The sequence below is a fragment of the Lepeophtheirus salmonis genome, chromosome 3 (genome assembly GCF_016086655.4).
Source record: "Lepeophtheirus salmonis chromosome 3, UVic_Lsal_1.4, whole genome shotgun sequence".
NCBI classification, from domain to species: Eukaryota; Metazoa; Arthropoda; class Copepoda; order Siphonostomatoida; family Caligidae; genus Lepeophtheirus; species Lepeophtheirus salmonis.
Genome location: NC_052133.2, coordinates 37,380,622 through 37,401,525, shown reverse-complemented (window position 1 = coordinate 37,401,525; position 20,904 = coordinate 37,380,622). Strand labels below are relative to the sequence as shown.

The 20,904-nt window shown below is 29.7% G+C and overlaps 1 protein-coding gene across 2 annotated transcripts; it reads right to left on the bottom strand.

Moving 5' to 3' along the window:
- Positions 1-4,993: 4,993 nt before the first annotated feature.
- LOC121115019 (uncharacterized) lies at positions 4,994-20,505 on the bottom strand. 2 transcript variants are annotated; one of them, XM_040709162.2, is made up of 5 exons: positions 20,375-20,505; positions 9,822-9,944; positions 7,339-7,416; positions 5,675-5,789; positions 4,994-5,618 (listed from the first exon to the last, which is right to left on the bottom strand). In XM_040709162.2, the coding sequence occupies exons 2-5, from the start codon at positions 9,913-9,915 to the stop codon at positions 5,435-5,437; spliced, it is 471 nt and encodes a 156-aa protein (XP_040565096.1). In that variant the 5' UTR covers positions 9,916-9,944; positions 20,375-20,505; the 3' UTR covers positions 4,994-5,434. The 2 variants fall into 2 exon arrangements, with proteins under 2 accessions (XP_040565096.1, XP_071743477.1); XM_071887376.1 differs by lacking the exon at positions 7,339-7,416.
- Between the last annotated feature and the right edge of the window lie 399 nt (positions 20,506-20,904).

Sequence of the window (20,904 nt, the reverse complement as noted above, 5' to 3'; positions counted from 1 at the left end):
ACAGTATATTCTTGACTCCTGTAACGCTTTAAAAACATGTTTGTAGGCTGTAATTCAAAAGCAAGGTGGATATATGAATAAGTTCAAAATATTTCTTATTTGCATATATATTAGACTGTACCAAATGACAAACGTTGGAAATTTTGGTATCTCCGGAGATTTTGTATTTTATTCCTCTAAACAAGAAAATAACCATCAAATGTCCGGAAAAAATGGTGCTTCATGGACGTGTTTTGATTTAAAATCTGCAAAATGTCGAAACAAAGGAAATTTTGATGTTGTTTCTTTAAAATTATCGATTGGAATCTTGTTACAAGATTTTTATTTTTTTAAGTATTGTAGATAAAACATGTATTTTGCAACAAAAATTTTACAATCTTTCTCGAACTTGCCTCATAGTAATTAGTCATTGAGTCATCGAGGAAAAGGTAGTGAGATACAATTTAGATAAAGATGCTACTCCCATATTTCTTTTTCAGATATTTCGGATTCCAATAATGTTATATAAGGATGAGAAAAATTAGAAAAGTTAAGATTTTGAGGTCCATCCCCTAATCTTGAGATAAAATAGCATTTGCCAATGGTACATTTTTATACTCGTATGTTCTTCTTTTCTCTAACAGTCCCTGAAGTCATATAACTTCTGGAAATAAATTACGATTTCCAGTTTAATTTTGGGTTATGATTTTTTCCATCAATGTTTTTGTCAAATGCTGGCGCTAGCACCCGGTATTGCCCGAAGTAATTAGGATTCGGCCAAAAGACAAATTTTGCTTTACTAATATAAAAGATAACTCCCCAAGAAATCCTACGCTTCACTCTCCTTTTTTCATGAACACGCTCACACGTAACTATAATACTAATGCCAATTCATATGTATTCGCGCCACAAGAATGAAAGAATAAGAGTTTGAGAAAAAAAAAATATGTTGGGATGACAGATGTATATTTAGTCTTAAGAGTGCTCACTTATAAAAACAAACAAAACTCATTTTAACATACCAGCACTTTTGTAACGCTCTTGAAATATGATATACATAAAAAAACCTATAACAAACAAAAACACAAACATTATTATTTCTTATATTAAAAAAATATATATATGATATACATCATGGAGCACTATATACAGTGCACCCTGTACACACATTCGATGCTTTATGCACACGCTTGGAAAATTTCATTAATATTACGTAATAATGCTATTTCTGAGATCAAACTATAGTTATGATATACATCATGGAACACTATATAGAGTGCACCCAGAGACTCGTTTTCATATATTTATACAGACAAACAAACACACTTTGCTTTATAATGATAGATGTAGAGTGTTTTCAATGTCATCACAAATAAACTGACTGCGTCATGATTTATGTACAAAATGTAATAATTAAAATTAGTACAACTCCTTCAGTTTGATGGGGCTCTCTGTTCATTATGACGTCACCTTAAAGCTCTCTATATTCGATATTGCGTTTTGGCATAAAGACTATTTTCGATTATATTTATATTTTCCATTATTACGTTTTCTTAACCAGCTATTACTTTTTCTCAATACAATCTTGCTCATGCAAGACTAATTCGCTGTTTTTTAGTTAGTCTTTCAATGACTACAAATTTGATAACCTTTGCCTCTAATTTGCTCTTCTTATTACACCTAATTTTATATATTTTATATTCATATATTCCCTTTTTGAACAATCCCATATTATTTTTAATGCATTTTGTATAGTGTATTTTGTTCTCAGCTGACAATGTTTTTTCTTCTTATCTCCAAAAACAGTGTTCTCAACGTTGATTGGTTGATGTAGAATTAGATTTTTTAAACGGGGAACAATTCCCAACAACTATTGACAAACTACAAACTGATTTCAGTATTTTTTCTATTTATTTTCAGATGAAAGGTTGTGTGATGTAATAAAAGTAACAATGGCCAATCTAGTTTCCTTTATTTGTAAATTTTTTTCTTCGTCGTTCAACAAATTTACATTCAATTATTTTATGTTGCTTTTTATATACTTTTTAAACAAAATGTGTTTTCTTCAATCTCACTGTTGCATCAGTCCTATTTTTTGAGTAATATTTCCTTGAATTATAGGCCGGAAAATGAGTATAGTTTTTTCGTTTGTATAATTTTCCATATTGCCGATTTGCTCTAAAAATATTCTATCGAGTTCATGTTTCAAATAATGACTACTCTGATCATGTTACCCTAAAGAATATGTAAGAATATTTTTTTTAGTTGTAATAAATAAAGTTTGTTCTTGGGAAAACGGGAGTTTTGGGGATTTACGCAACGCAAAAATTCACGGTAAATCCCACTTTTGAAAATTTAATAATATAAAATTTATTTCATTTTATGATTAATTAAATTAAACGTTTAATTTTTATTGAAAAATATATTGGTTTAAATATTTAACGATATATGCATTGCAAATGATGCAGTTTATGCATCGAGCGTAAATTATGTCTAAAGAGGCATCATAATATTTAGATAATTTTTTTTAATATAAAAAAGCAGGACTAGAGGGTTCTAAAAATACGACACGCCCACTATTAGGAATACTCATAAAAATGAAGAAATGAAAATTGAGAATATATGGGTCAGACTAGCTTAAAATTTATTATTTATTCTTAAAATATAAAAACAATATTTTAATTTCACAATATTCATTATTTACTAACTGGATTCCAAATTTTAAAGTTATGTTGCTAGGGATTCCATTCAAAGAAAAATATCTAGGAATTGAACACTAGTTATAAGTGAAGAAGGGATATGTTTTAAGAAAAAACTAAGTTTATTGATTACAAAAGGAAAAACAATTGTTGCTAATAATTAGTATAAATTATTTTAACAATACATAATATATATATATAAATATAATATTTTCCTACAATAATTCAATTGTAAATGTTGAGGGTTGTAATGTCCCACCCGGCAAATACACTATCATATTTAATAGCGATAACATAAATTTTAGAGAGGAAAAAATGTTATTATTGACTCTCCAGTATAATTTTGTAATTTCTAGATAGGACTTTTTTATTTTAAAGTGTATAAATGTATCGATACAACTTCTTTATCTTCCATTTTTCTTCAACTAAAAATAAGTTTTGAATATGCTATCATGATAAAAAGTTGGGAGTCTCCGTAATTTGCATCATAAATACAAAAGTCACTTTCTAACCCTTCCAATATTTGAATAATTTTTTTTTTTTTTTTTTTACAAAAGACGAGCTTGTTTACATATTTGCAATAATAAACTGATTAGCAATCCTAATGTTGCAGGCTGTAAAAAAAAATATTTCCCAAGATACAAATATACCTGTAGTTGCAAGGTATCGTGAAGCTAACTTGGAGAAAATTGGGAAATTTATGTAAATTTTCCCTCGACCATAACACTAGGTTTTCGTCAATTGGGTTGTATTTTATCATTTTGTGAGTCATTATAATATAACTTTTTTTATAAACAAGTACATAAATTATTTCTTATATAAAAGGATGTTTATGTATTAAAATCTTACCTCACTATCTACATCCATTAATTAAAAAGAATATTTAAAATTTTATAATATCAAAAAATTTAAAATGTGATGACACGGATATGTATAGCACCAAGGTTAAAAACGTACCGAACTGAATCGTGGTACAACTTCGCACCGTACCTAACCTAATATTTAAATTATTTCCTCCAAGTCACTCTTTCATTCTCTTGGTCGTTTGGAAACTCTTTTAATGGAGTGTGTCTACTTCACCTCGTCTTTCACAACTAGTATGGTGTCGGTCATTATTTAGCACTGAGGACCGCTGTCCAGTCCAGTCCCACTTGTTGGGCCTTAAAGAAGGTAAAATCGATCCCTCCTGACGTCAGTGTTTTTCCTTTTTTATAAATTATTCTGTTATATAATTGAATATATTATAGAAATAAGTAATAATTTTATATGTTTGTACTATAATGATAAAAAAAAATTTTTAGCAAGATATATGGAATTTTTTTTTTTATCTCATTATAGTACAAACAAACTTTATTGTTACTTAATAAATACTTCATATATTTTATTTACTTTAATAAACCATCGATATTTTTATGAAAAATTCCCGAAGAACCGACAGTTAAAGGCCCGTCTAAAGGACTGGTCCCAAGGACCGATCTCAATAATTGACAGTCCAAAGAGCAGATAGGACCGGTCCTAAGACTGAACTAGACCCAATAAATAAGGACAAATACAACACTAGTCACAACACAAACTTAAAAACGTAAATTAAAAATTATTTTTTCAAGACAAAATTTGTGTTAAAATAAAATTACTTTCTGATTTTTTAATTTTAAAAAAAAAAAAAAAAAATTGGTGCCTTCATATTTAGCTTTATAATATGCTGTTGCAGATCAAAAATCTTGGAACTACCTTATAAATATGGCCCTCAATGTGTTCATTCAGGCCCAGAATTACCTACATTATTTGATTAATAGTAACTGACTGTCGTATTGCAGTAGTTAAACGGACTTAATTGTTAAACTTATGTAAATTTACTCAATTCAATAAAAAATAATTTTTTTCCCTTATTAGAGATAGGACGGATCGTGAATCCGGATCCGAAGTACTCATGTACGGTATAAGTAAACTCGTATTATCCGAAAAGATCCAAACCTGGCATCCTGTACTTGAACTTTTTATGGATCTTAAAAAAAGATAATATGTAACCGTAATCCGGATCCTATTTTGATACATTCTGTTATTTGTGTAAAATGCTCATAAAATTCGAAAAAAGGTATCCGTCTAATTTTGGTTTTGGAAATTGATTCAAAAATTCGCGTACTCAAATATTTAAGTCTCAAGAGCCAATCTGACCCAGATCATATAAAAGGTAAATCCATCTTATCTTTATCCCTTATGCCTTTACTTGAACTGAACCAAACTCGTTAGTTATAACTCGAATCCAACACTACTATTAAGTGAATTCGGAAGGCCAATAAAAATAGAACTGTATATAATTGTTTGATGTACGCACTCGCGTTAAAGTATAAATATATTTAATTTTTTTATGTAGACATGATTGAAATGAATAAAGGTAGAATATATACATATGTATACCAATTTTAATTAATAAAATAAAGGTTCTAACAAAAAAAATGACCTTTTTTTCGAATATATTTTTTTTGTTTAATCCGAGGTATTTTTGAGAGAGTAATGAAAAAAAATAAGTATATGTGGGAAAAAATGATCGGCTAATAATGAAATAAATCTTCGTAGCAATCTGAAAGTTTTTCAAAGAAACTCAAGTGATGATTTTTCAAAACAAATACTCATGAACGTAGAATTCAACAAATATATTTAATTAAACAAAGGGATTTTACATAAATAAACACAATAGCAGAATCGACATAGAGGTTGTAAAAATTTATGGTTACTTATGATAGGGATAACAACATTTAATAATTTGTAAAGTCATTGGTGTTCCTTGAATAAGGTAGAGGATACATAAATTGAGCTGGGATCTCTTCCATTACAGACATGGGTTGGGAAGACGAAGGAGACTGTTGATTCATGGGGTTGTCCATTTCTCTGGATCGTATATGTTTAAATATTTGGTTATTCCATGATCTCTTTCCAAATCTATTTGAAGGAAGAATATTTTCTAAGTTTCATAAAACTATTGAAATGACACTTACCTAGGCCGTCCAGCTATGGAGTAACATTTTGTAAGAATACTAACAAAATTTGGATCTTCAGGCCCTCCTGTATTTGTCATACAATTGGTAAATCGAGGATCATTCAATAGTGCCTCTAATTGAATGGGAAACAAAAATAAAATACAATATTATAAGAATTAGGGATGTATCGGTCACAAAATATTCATGTCCCTTTCTAAATCTTGAGAATGCGTCAGAATTAGATCTAAAAGCTCTTTCAAAGAAGAAAATTTAGTAAATCACGTCATCGTGGATATGACAAACTATGATCGTGCATGAAAGGTACTTGAGTTTTTATTGAAGGAATACAATTGGTAAATTGAGGTACTAAAGTATTATTCTTAGGGATGGGGAAAAAATGTCCAAATTGCAGTGAACGTAGATTTAAAAAGGTATATTTTAGTAAGAGGAAGATATTAATGCTCTTATTATTTATTTCGTTCTATTTATAAAAAAATTAAGCAATTCGACGAGCAAGGAGCACTATGTACAGGGTGCAGATTTTCAATCTTTAAAAATGAATGTAATAACTTCCATCAGATATACCTATTTCTGAGACAAAATGCCGAATTTAATCAAACTTAAAAAACCCCATTATATTCATAAATTGAAATGACTAATTTACTCAATGTAACCTCCCTAAGCCTCAATGAGGGCCTTAAGTCTACTTCTGAAGTAATTGCAGAAATTCTTTATAAAGTTGACGTCATCAACGGTGGTCCTCAAGGTGTCTATATTGGGGTGATGAATTTTTACATACTTTAGAATCAATGTGCAGACAGAAGGCAAACGGTTTGAGGTATGGGTTGTATTTGGGCCACATCTCCTAGGACTAGAAGTTCATGTTATTATTGAGAAAATTTTGGACTACCTTTGCCATATGTGTGTAAAAAGTGGCCTCTTTACCCTCACTAACGAATTCCGCCAAGATTATTCACCTGATTCCTCCCTGTCTTCTCATCCGCACTCATATCTGTTGCTTGAGCTTCCATTGACTTGGTTGGGTCTGATTTCAAAACGTTTTTTGTCAATTCTTTATCAATTTTCTTCTTGCTACCTCCTGAACGCTTCTCCATGCTATTATTCTCTTCCATTATCCTCTGCACTGCAACCACAGTGGGTATGGATACTCTCACCTGGTAAGCAGTCTCTACTTGACAACTCCTCCCCGCACAAAGGAGTGCCGATATCTTAATTCTGTAGTCTCTTTCCGTACTCATCTTTGATTGGATAAAAATGCAAGTAATTAAAACTGTAGCTGATTCATCAAGGAGTTCTTTGTATTTAAGACTTTTTAAAATAGCTTTCACCAAGTATCTCAAGAAAGAAGGTTAATTTTTGTAAAGATTGAAAATTCACACCCGACATATTATATAATAATATTTGATACGTCCTCTATCACAATTTGGACAATTTTCCCATTTTTAATAATATTAGAGAAAATGATGTTTTCTGAGAAGCTCTTTAAAATTTGGAACTTTTTTAAAGATCAATAATTGAGACATGACTGATTTTGAGTCCCATTTTGAGTACCAAACAGCCCTAATAAAATTAATGAATGAATTAAGTATTATCTGTGCCATTAATGAGCTAATGCTTGCAAAATTGTTGAGATTTGATTCGCTTATATTTTGTGTCATTACCGAATGAAAATTGAATTAAAAACCACGGATAAATTCCAAGTTCTGTTTTTTTCATTAAATCTCGATTGTTTTTCGAACCTATAAAAACAAAGGATTTGACAATTTTAAATTAATATTCTCTCTCATCAAGATTTTGGCACAGATAAAAATTAAAATGAACATTTAATAAAGCATAAAGAATTAATTTTTGGTCTTGTCGTTTAATCAAATAAAGTATCGTACTTTTTACATAGTTTGGATTGAATACATATGTAGCAAGTTAAAATAAAAGTAAATAACTTTTTTTTTTTTGGTCAAACTTCATCAATTAACTAAAATAATGCATTAAATTCTGCTCCTTAAATGATATTCTACCTTTTTTAGGACTAATTATTTGTAAGCTACGCTTTTTACGATTTAAAACCTAGCAAATGTGGGTTGTCCTGAAGTGGGCAAACTACAGGCCGCAGGCAGCATGTGAAATATGATTCAGCGTTGAAATATGGGAAGTTTTTACACATAGGGAGTCTAAAATATTTATTATACATCAGAGTTTACTGTTATATTGACACTTCACATGCATATGTTCAAACGGATTTTACGAGGATGTCAAAAAACATTGTTCTATCATTTAGTTGAGACCTGGAACAATTGTAATATTTTTTAAACCTAACCTTTCCCAGCATCATGGCCTGTTACAACATTTGACAGGACATATTCAAATGGAATTTGTTGAAAAAAAACTTCCTTGTACCGTGTGGTCCATTAAAATCTGAACACTTTGAATTTTTTTAAATCAAGAAGATATAATTTATTAATTAACAGTAGAATTTTAACAAAATTAATACTATATATAGAGATGTGTCTAATCTTTCTTAGACATTAATTAATTTCATGAGAATCTGTTCTTTAGTATGTGAGTTATTGTGCTAAATGTAACGCGACATTTGTTATTTCCAAAAATATGGATTAAAAACAATTTTGTGCTTTAATTTTACACTACTTCTTGATGGAAAAAAATACAATTCAATCTGAGCAATGGTTTGAAAAGTGTTATGGGGACTCTGCTTCATAAAGCGAGTAAAAAAATAATAATAATTTAAAAAAAGCCAATTTAGAACGAAAAAAACGTGTCTTTTTATTAAGTTTGGGACTTTTAAGTCTATGTGTTATGTACCCTATTGCACCATTTGGTAAAAAATGGAAAAGTTTTTAACGAAATATTTTATTATTTCATACTAAGATTTAGAAAACTACATTTTCGTAAATTCAATTCGGTTATTTCTTATAAGTAGATCTCTAATAATAAAAAAAACAAAATATTATTATTATTTTTTTTGCGTTTTCAATATAAAGCAAAAGCAATGCTGCATTTATTAAAAGCTGATTAATCGATGTTTGTATGTTGAGGTATAATTATTTACAAATAAGTGAGTATATGACGGTCAATTTCCGTGTACGCTTAAACACATTTATTTGTAAATTTTTTTTTGTTATATTGTTAGAAGAAATATCCAGTTTCCTCTTACCAAAAAAAAGTTTACCTAAATATATTATTTTGACAGCTTTGATTGCTTTTCAACTTCGTTATAAGACCGGCACTTTAAGCAAGTGGCTTTCAACAGTTTTCGATTAAGTCCAAACTATATTGTGATCGCGTGGGTCATTAATTTTACGAACGATAATTTATCTAGAGTTGTCATAAAGATTGTCTTTACACAGTTCAAGGGGGAAACACTTTCCAATGATTGGATTTTCCAGTTCCTATATCTGATTTATTATCCAGTTTTTAAATCAACTTTCCAATTTTTGGTAGCTATCGCCATCTTTTTTTACATTGTTGATACTGATGATGCGTAGAACATTGTTGTAATCAGGGTTTTATATTTGGGTGGTTGGGGAGACTATGGATAGCTCCCATTATCAGACCTATAATTACTACTACTGAAAAAATTATTGGGAGTCCAGTCCCCCTAGTGATTACGGACCTGTACAATGAAAATAAGCACATTCGGTGCGTAAAAAGTAATTTATCCTTTTATCTTGTGCAATCTGCTTGTACATACATGTTTTAATTTATCCAAAGTAAAACAATGAATTCATTTTCACTTTCCTAACGACGACATGGATAGAGCACTATTTCATTTCAATTACATCTTCTAAGTTTACGTTGGTACTGCATATTTATAGCGGAAAATTGTGTTTTATATATATTAAACAAGTTATTGATTGAAACAAATGAGTAATTTTTTCATTTCTGTATCAAAACTAAGTCTTTTCGAGGCTATAGAGCAATGGTCTTTGACATCCAAAAATATTTTATTCACATTTTTTCCGCTTTCTACTTTATTTAATGTAATACACATTGTTTACTTAACAAAGAAAACCAATCGTACAAAATTAATCCACTGGCCAAAATTGGCCCATGGTCTGCTTATGTGGTTTTTTTAACTTAAGCATTCTTAAATGAGTTTATACACGAATTTGAAGAGTATTTTACTTACGTTGAGAACCTTGTACAAGGTCTATTTTTGCAAGAATTACCAGACCAGTTATGATGAAAAAGAATCCAAGTTCCTTTTTTGATAATTGATTCATTTTGTATGGTATATTTTCCTCACTCTGGGCTAAAAATAAACAAACATAGTAGAGATGAAAAAAAATTGAAGCCATCGATCATCTATTTTGAATTATGTGGAGTTTATTACAACAAAGACAATAATGGATTAAATAAACTTATAGACTTCTGAAGAAGTCATATGAACAATTGATTGTATTCTATGGGCTCGCTTATATACTAATTATGTGTTATTAATTGTCTCTATCGATCAAAACAATAAATAATTAATTAAGAATACAAAACATGTACACAAGGATACGAATAATTTTTTTCGTTAATTGGAAGGTAATGGTTTTTATGGCAGTTACTACTTCGAAATGACTTGTTTAGCAAATACATTTTATGATAAATAAATTAATCTTACGGAAAAAATTAATTATATTTTATAGTTATGGAGTGAAGCTAAGTAAATTGTAGATGCAATACGCTCCGATGAGCAGATGCCTCCCCTAACGAAATTTGATGTAATGCACGTAAAACTCATTATATTTTGAGCAAATGACAGAGGTTGTTCGCAAAAAATCATAATATTTAATAATAAATAAAAAAATGTCATATTTAAAAAGGCGGTCATCCAGAAATATGACTTTTTAATCAGGTCATCAAAGATAAATATTTTGTTCAAAAAAGTGTCATTATTTTTAAAAACTGCTACATAGAAAAAATTTAACCACAAGTACCTATTGAATTCACAAGCTCGTTGCTACTAAAATACATTTCTTATTGTGTTTCGTAATATTTTGGGAATCATAATGTACGTATTATACTGCCCAATCAATTTTATTTCTTTATTTGTCTTAAAGAAAAAGTTTTTAAATCTTTTACTAAGTATAAAACAAATAATTTATAATTTGTGTATTTATTTAGTCAGAAAATGGGTTTTGTCAATAGCTATTTATTTTGATATTCTGAGTGAAAATGACTGTACTTCTAAATTCTAAGAAAAGTTCAAAAAAGATGCAAAAGTGGTTAAACGTGAACACTTATACTGTGAGGGAGTAGTAATATTCTTGTGATTTGTTAAATACTAGAAATAAAAAACCTGGAACTAAAGAAAAACTTAAATATAAAATATTGAGTACTTCACAAAAGTATTCACTTTTTACATAAACTAAGAATATTAAGGTTTCTTTGAGTGAAAAAGTATTTCTTTTTATGAGTATCAAGCTCAATAATAACTAAAATCGAACATTTTATTAATGTACTTTCCTATGTGGAAAGTACATTAATAAATCCTAATAGATTTTCATTCTTTTGTTCGCATTAAACTTATTTTTGATTAAAAATCTTATAGTTTAAAATCCCTTAGTCGGATGAAAAAACTAATTTTTAGGGATTTTAATGACAATTTTCGGGAGTTTCTAGACAAAATCAAATATAAAATGGTGATTATAAAAATATCCCTGAAAATACCATTACACAGTGTTATAAGTTATAAGGGTGTGTCCAAGAAGTACATTTGCCCGTGGATTTGTATCTGGAACATAAATGTAAAATTATATTATCCATAAAAAGGGGTACCCAAAGTGAAATGGGTACCTGTGAACGGATAATATTAAAAACAAGTGATGACCTCTTCATAGGGATAATTAAGGATGGGTCTAGGGAATAAACGTACCCGGAAAATCAATGAAAAAATATCCACGTATTATTTGCAAAAACAGGTACCCGGAATGTAATGTATTCGTATCTTTATTAATTGGCTGGGACCCGTTACAGGGACATCCGCAGGGTTAGAGAGAAATATTTTTTTTTTGAGGTCGATGGGTGTTTGAATTTTTGGAACAACGCCCACCCCTTGTGTTATTAACAGTGTATTTTTCATAAAATAAACCCTTTTGACGGATAATTTTGAGTATTTTCCTTTTTGTATGAGTACTTAAGTACACAAAGGATTAGTTATCACTTGACATCATCCATGGAACAGGTGAGCTGGGAAACAATTCGAAAGTAAGCAGCTAGAGGCGCTTCTATGAGAATACATTACGTATAGAATCCTAATTTTCTTTGTTATAGACTTTCAAAAAGAGGATTTGTCAATCCCCACTCTTTTCTGGTATTCATCGGGTGCATTACTTTGTTAATTGAATTAGTACATTATTCTGTACATCTAAAAGGTTTTTTTTAATTCATATAACATGTATATGTTGTTAGAAATTATACACGGGTATCAATATACACGGTTAGACCTGAGTCCATCGTTCAATTATGCGTGTCTACTCGGTTTAAAAAAATCCATCCGAAACCACCCATGCCTATTAATAAGTGTACCTCCATAATTCTTAATTTAGATGTCTTAATATTCAGTTTTTCAGTTTGATACATATGTTAATGGACGATTGATTAGATGAGACATTGAGCAATGATACAGAAAAAAAAAGGCGGAGAACATTGAGCCTAAGTACCCTGAATAGCAGTAAAATACCATCCCTTATTTTGAATTTTAGTAAAATATCTAGAATTATCTCAACTTTTTTCTTATTACTCAAATAGATTGCCAAAAGTAGACATATCATACAAGGGCTCGTTACAAAATATTATAAAGTAGTTTTTTTTCTACTTCAGTTGTAACGAGTCAAACTCTACCTCTATGTAAAACTAAAATTGTGTTCTTTTTATTCATTTCAATGCATTACAATTTATGGAGAATGATGCCAGAGCCGGAAGGAAAACAAAAAAGAATCTCAGGCCTCCTTGCAAAAATGATATTGCTTATATTTTAAACGTCCATCTAAAGACTGTTTACAATCAAAATGAGGTCATTAACATTTTGGGCTGTCCTCCGAGTCGAGTTGGTGTGCAAAATATACATATAAATGGCAACTTCTGTCAAGTTTTAAGTGTAAAATATAGTAGTTCATAATTATCTCAATGCAGTGACTAGCCAAAGAAATGAAGCCTAATGACAGAGGTAATCAGAAAGGCTGTGAATGGAAACATTTATACGAAGAGCTTTGTTAGAGCCCCCAACACCTTTTAATCACATCAGCGGTGAGATAAAGGAATGTAAGGGTGGAAAATCTGGTCGTACGAATTAGTGAATATAGAGGGACTCCAATTCTTCTCCTCGGCAAAGTTTGGATGATCTCAAAGAAGATATTTTCCTGTGCTTAGTAGTCAAATGGATAAAATCCATTAAAAAAAGTGTGAGTTGTTAAATAGAAGTATATACATTATTGACAATCGTTAATGCACCCTGTATTTATTCCCTTATTCAGTTCAAATATCCTTCAGATGAAAAAAAAAACAAAAAAACGAAATGATGACATTAAAATGATTGTAATAGGAACAATAAGAAAGTTATTTACTTATTCATTATTACGTTCAATATTGACTTATATCCTCAGGTTCGAGGGATCTGATTTTCCCTGTACTTTGAAATAAACCTACTGATGTCTTTTCAAATGATTAAATCAATATGATAATATAGAACACCAATGAAGGGGATTACTTGCATTAAGTTACGTATTTTACATTTTTAAATAAATCCAAATTGATTTTCATGATTCTTGTAATGACAAATTGGATTCTCTTTGACTACAAAAGGGATTTAAAAAATCTCCGAAACACATAATCTATTTAAACAACATAACAAAATAATAATCACATTATATATTCGAGAAATTTCCTACCGAAATTAATATTATGGTATGTACATATGTATAAGTTGTGTACAAGTTGCAACTTTGTACAAGTTGAAACTTGTATAAGCGGATTTTAGAAATCATCGTTGGTACGTCTCATAACGTCTTCTTCAATTAAAGCATTGCTCTTCTAACTAAGAACTGTACAATGATGTTATCATTTCTTTTTAATGCATTCAAATTACTTATTTATAATGTATTTACTTGTAATACAATTGTGGGGATTTGAATGATGTATATTGTACTTAGGGATACCTTTTATTAATCAGTAGATTTGATTAAAATAGTTTCAGTTATACCATTAATATAACCGATCTACTGAATATTCAATTATCCTCACCTGAATTTCTATAAATTCGCAATTTATCTCATTTTCAATTTGTTGCTTATGCAATGTGCATAACCAAGTTAGAACTTCTTCACAACCTATATACAGAGTGACAATTTAAATCCTGGAAAATTTAGGGACAATATATATTACAATTTATTTATTCCGGTATTCAAAAATATTTTGATATTACATAGTGAAGTCAATCAACCAAACCAACCACCTCCAGCTTTAAGCACAACGTTCAACCTGGCCCTAAACCTGGGACAGGCCTTGATGAGGAACTCCTAGTCCATCATCAACCACTGCCTCGAAAATGGAATCCACAATCAATCAATTGTGTTATATGCACCTTTATTGGACTCTCTATTAAAGACGCCCCCCCCCCACACACACAGTGTATTCGAAGGAGTTTAGATCTGAAGAGCTAGGAGACATATTTAGTTATCAATCGTGTCCTGGAGGGCCTTCTAGAATTATGGAGTGTGTTTTTTATCTATCAGAACGATCATGAGTCTTCCTTACATGTGGTCCCGTCCCATCAGACTCCTTGAAATTTTGGAAACATCGTAAACAGTTGATTTGGGCAGCTTTGTATACTCAAAATCTCCTTGGGCGTGGGCCCAGCATGGAAGCACATAACAATGGGAGCATGGTATTTGTAATCGTTGAATATCCCAAGGATTTTGTATTTTTTTCTTTTCCAGTTTTGTCACTTGAATATGATAATCATACTTTCATAAACATAGATTTGAGGATTGCAAAGAAGTTGAGGTCTAAACTTATTACGGATTTAAAATCCTCACTCTGTATATATGTTAGGGTGATCCAATTAAAAAAAAAAAAAGATTATTTATTTGTGAGTCACGAGTTTTGGTAGATTTTTAAGCAAAATTTTTAAAATGATTTTTGTTTCTAAAAGTGTTCCATAGACTCTCTTGAGTATTCATTGCTAAATTTGCATTAATTTAACGCTAAAGTTGCGTGATTTTGATGTTATAATACTTAATTAAGACCATTGGCACTGAAAATTCTATGGGATTATATAAACAAACCTAGATGTTTGGAGCTCTAAGCAATCATTTGTTAGTTTTGAGAAATTTACATTAAGTCACTTAATACTTCACAAACTTCAAAATAACCTTATTTAAAAAAAAAAATAAACATTAATTTTTTACTTATTTTCATTTTAGAAACAATCATATTATAAAATAATGATGTAACCTTTCTCATAAGTGAATAAAAAAACCAATTATTTTAATAATCCTTGTACAAATCTCTCCCAAAATCCCATTTATCACAAATAAATAATAATTGACACACAAGAAAAATAAGGATTTGTAAAATGGAATCAAAAGTTCGAAATTAGATTAGGTTAAAAAAATCATACGTAATTCTTATGTAAAATATATTCTGTTGAGAAATGGGAAAAAAGTTTTGCAAGTTTATTTATCTTTAAAATTAAAAATGTTTTTAATTTTTAAAAAGAAAATTGTGTTATTATCACACACAAGAAAAATTATAGGTGTAGAAGCACAATTAAATATACATCATTTTATATCACAATAATGTGGTCAATTATGCCGTTTTTATTAGAGTAAATTTAATAAATGTTTATACTTTTACTTCAATTGGGGAGCACACTCAGACTAGGCCCCTAGTGCACCCCTCCCCTGAGTTACCCCACTGATTACAACAATATCTCGTTCAGTCCGGATTGGATAATTTTGGACTTGGCATATATACTGACATTTTTATACGTATATAGATTAAAAAGTCATTTACTGTTATACTATCATAACTAAAAGATAAATCCTATAAAATGCTAATACATTTAGTTTAATCAAATCTGTCGTTTTAATACGGATCCCTGATCTTTAATAATTAAACTCGAGCGTATCACACTTCAACATATGTTAAGCATGGTGTACAGGGGTAGGAAGTAGTATTCGGACCTATTTCTAATTTCCTTATTTTAAAATCTAGTCTAAGCTCTAACTTCACCTAAAAGTACTCTCCAAAGACAACAGCTTTTATTTTTATTCTTAATCTTTTCAGTTTCAACATGAAACAGCGAGAAGACAAACGTACGCACTGACGAAAAGACATTGAAGAATTGTTTGAGGCTGACAACGATGCTAAGGCAATCAATAAAGTCACAAAACATGTGAAGAGCCCCGTCTATGATGTCTGCAAGCGACTGAAGGCGGTTAAGTCGATTTGTTATTCCTCATGTGGCTCACAATAAGTTAAATGCTGACTGGTCCTTTCCTGGATGGGCTCAAGATGTTCATCAAAGTAAATCCTGGCATCTCAATGGCTTTTCATGAATGGGGGAGGTCTATCAGAAGGAGAACAGTGGCTACGGCCATAATGTACGACCTGGGCTTCAAGTGCTACTAGAGGGGAAGGTATCACCTTTTTATCACAATGATGAAGGTTGCAAGGAGGAAAGAGACTCCACCAAGTTGTAAATCAAACCCCAGCATCATAAAGCTTTTCAGTGATGAGTTAAACTTCCCCTTGGACGCTGCCTACAACCCAAAGAATGCCCGCTGGCTGGCAGAGGACAGAAGTAATGTTCCTCCTGTGATGAAGAATAAGTTTCCGTCCAAGAGAATGGTATTTTGCTTTATCACCAGTGACGGGAATGTCATGCAAGCTCACATTTTTGACAACAGTCTCAAGTTGAGCTCCAGATACTAGGATAATGTTATTCAAGACTGACATACATTACCTCGACAGCTAGTTCCATGACGTTATCAAAGCTGATACATTATCTTCGTAAAGCTCTGACTTTAACCTGTGTGATTTCTAGTTGTGGTGAGACCTGAGAACATCCCCATAGCTTCTTAAGATCCCTAAAGGTCTCTGTGAAGAAAACATGTCCTGTTTAAAAAGAAGAAGCCTGTTTAGCCTTTATGTCCCGTTTATAGTTGGTGATCAATACGGAGGGTGATCAGCTAATTATTCAATTTAAATTTCATATGTTATAACTTATGTCTTAAAATACCATCTACTATTATTTAATCTTAATTGAAATTATTATTCAGATACTTCTGCCCACCCTTGTAGTTGATGGTATCATGATAGTTAACGGTAATTGAGTTTTGCCTTACATACAAAAAAATAAAATAATACTTTGTGGTACGGACTAGTGTTGCGTCATTCTTAATTTATTCAGTCCAGTATTAGGACCGATCCTGAGGACTATCAATCCTTCGGAAGATTCCTTAACTGTCGGTCCTTGGGATTTTCCCTAAAAATGTCGATGGTTTATTAAGCCGAATAAGATATATGGCATATGAATTATAAGCAATGAACATACTTTGCAAAAAGTATTCATGTTTTCATTAATATGAATTACAATACTGACATATTATATTTTTAATTAGTTATATTATTTAACAATTTGATATATAAAATGAAAAAAAAAAATGACCTCCCCCCCTGCAATGACATCAGAAAGGATATTTTTTATCTTTTTGAGGGACTTACAAGTGGGACATGAACCCCGTCCTAAATAAGGACCAACACAACACTTGTATATACAGTCTTGGACAGTTTTCAAATTCAAACAGTCGTGGAATTAATGATTCAGACTGTTAATAGTATTGTTGTATTCTAGGTGGGGCTGTTTGTAGCTCGTTATTTAAAAAAAATGTGCTAACTGAGAAGAATATTCACAGCGCCCTCTATGTAAGTAACATATACCTATATTTTTTAATAAATAATATAATCAATCAGGGAGTTTCATTATTTTGCTGCAAGACGCCCCCCTCTATCTCTTTGTTTATAAGCTAATATAAGTAAACAACATTTATGACCCATTAAGAGTGAACTAATAGGTTTTTGTTTGGCTTTAACCATTTGGTTGTTTTCTTAAATTTAGCTTTTTCCAACATAAAAATATTGTGTGTTCAAAAAATGTACATAATCCTATAAAGTTTTAAGAAAAACTTTGATACATGTTCATACACATTCATGTAATTATAATTCAAGTTATCAGTATATTAAATATATAATTTGTAATTACAAAGACGTGTGCAAACATTAATTAAGGCCATAATGCTTTGTTAATGTTTATGTAATGTGTAAAAAAATATCCTTTTATAAGTAATTATTCTCTTTAAAAAGTATTTATGACACACGACTCCATGGATATAGATTTTTTTAGGGCGGAAACCAATTATTTCGGTAGAAATGGATTACCACCAAATAATCAACCGATAGATATATTTTATATTAAACTTTGAAAATCTAAAACAAATAAAAAGCTCAACATGGCCATTTCAGCCACAGTAAATATAATTTTCCTCATTAGAACTACAACATAGCTCATCTGCCGTATTTTTTATGGAATTTTCATAGAAGAATATTTCTCCTTAGAATTTTAGAATTACAGACTCAATGCTCTATAGAACCCAAATATATATTATTTTATGAACGAACATGTGGTTAAATCTGTTTTTTATGCATATTTCATTTTTATTTATTTTAAAGATGTATAATTTTCAAAAATCAATAAAATTATAATATTTACAGGTGATAATACATGTCTTATATATAGGGCCACTTTTAAAATTTTATTTTTTGTTCTTCTTTTTTGGTCACAGCCAACCATAAATTTGGGATTTTGTTGGTTCCTCTAGATATGAAATGAAACACAGGTTATGATGTGCAAGGTAACTCGTAATATTACTCATATTTCGCGATGAAGGCATAAAATCATGCCATAAGGTAAATATGGACGTAATGGATTGAACTGGTGTTATATATTAAGTAAAATATCTGGCATTATAATGATTAAATCTATAAACTGATTGTCAGAATCAAGAACATAAATAATATTTACTTAGAGTCGTAAGGAAGCTTTCTAAAATTGTCCCTCTCGATATATTAAGCGGTTCAAAGTTTAAATATTCATTTTTAATTAAAAAATAACAATATGCACCGGCTAAATCCCACATTTTTCATTGGTATGTAAGCCATAAAACACAAAAAATGATCATTAAAATTTTCCATTGCTGTAGGTTTGGCATATGAAGCTTTTTTTTAAATCCCATCTTTATAGTAAAATTTCAAGTCAGAGCCATATTTTGAAATGAAATACTTATATAAATGAAAATTATAGGTAATAAAAATTAATAAAAAAACATTCCAGCATTCGAAAGATCAAATATTTATTAAGTTATCTTGAATATAACTCCTACAAAATGGGTATAATTATTCAATAATCATTAAAAAAAAATGTTTCGAATTTTAATATAATTAAGTTTATTATTTTACTAATTGTAATAAGTTATGAATATTTTATAGGCACGAACAGTTGAAATATTAATTTTAAATAAGTGAATAAATACTAATAAAAAACATTCGAAATGAAATATATTAAAATTGAGATTAATTTTTATAATTATAATTGGTAATATCCACTAAACTTCGAGCAATTATTCTCATACGGTCTATAATTGTCCTGTTATAATATATCAATGATTCGTATAAGATACAATAAATATATTTTTAATCTAAAAATAAAATGGGTTTTTTCTATAAACTTTCAATTCTTTATGAAAAAATCGGCATAATCTTTATTTAAGTAGGACCATTTAGAACTGACAATCCAAGTCAGTTAATTTTTTGCACTTGGATTTAGATGATGAGTTCCTGACTGCTTTTACCTCGAGAAACAAGACCTTTATAAACATAAATATTTGTTGTTATAGCCTACAAAGAGCAACATTCCATATACTGTCAATAAATATTGTTAGTTTAATAAATGTATAGGAAATACTTTTGCTGGCAATTAATTTTAAATCCTTATAATTATATTATCTTTTTTATGAACTCCTTTTGTACTATGAATTTCACTTTACATAAAACTATCATTTAATCATTGTATTCAGAAATGAGATATTACTTACAATTTTTTGGAAGAAGGTATATTTTTCATTCTTTTTTTTGTACCTACAAAGTATTTTATTTAATTCAGAAAAAGATATAAAAAAAATCAACTATTTTTTTAAATCTGAAAACAGGTAAACAACTTATATTTTATTGTTTTTCTTTTATTTTGATCTTTTAAGTTGAAAAATAACACAAAATCTAGAAGCACTCTGTAGGTATCAAATGCGGAAAAGTTGCATAATAAAAGTTTTTATGATGTTTCTTCGAGTGAACTTCATTTTAATCCAAGGGCAAAATAAAGTTGAAATTTTGTTGACTTAAGTAATTGAAACTTGTTTACAAGTGCATATAATTATATAGAAATGAATCACTTTCCCAAAGTGACAAATAGGCCTTCAATCAAATATATCTATAGAACCAAATATAAATCAAGATTTTCTGTTGTGGTTAAAACGAGCTTTATAATGGAGAGTTCTCAATTAAATCCCGAAGGAAACAAAATTATTAAAAGTTTCCAATCAGTTATTAAATATGAAAAGGAGACGTTATCTTTCTTACCTGAGATAGAGGAAATCTTAGAGATATTTGAGAAATTTATAGTAGAATTCACTCTTATATAAAGATTCCCGTCTACAATGTTTGTTTCTTTTTATTTTCTCTTAGTAAGAGACACACCATGCAATGAAAGGACGACTCTCTTTATGTTTTTGAATAGATATATGTATAAAGAAAAGCCCAATAAAAGACATAGAGTATGGCTTCTGTACATGATAGAGAAAAAATTGTATTAGGCTCAATTAATAATACAAATCATTATTATATCTTTTTTTATCTATTTTTAAAAAGAACATCAAGACAGAAAACATGACCTATGGTTGAATTTCTAAAAATAGACAAATACCATATTATGTAGCAAAGAAAGAAAAAATAAAATAAGAAAATAAAATGTATTGTTATTCATTTTCAATGTCCCACATCTGATGATTTGATGATTCTGGAGGGAGGTGGGAGATAAAACTGTGAGGATATTTAAAAAAAATGATGGAAATATTTAGTTTTCATAATTTTCAATTTGGAGTGTATTAATC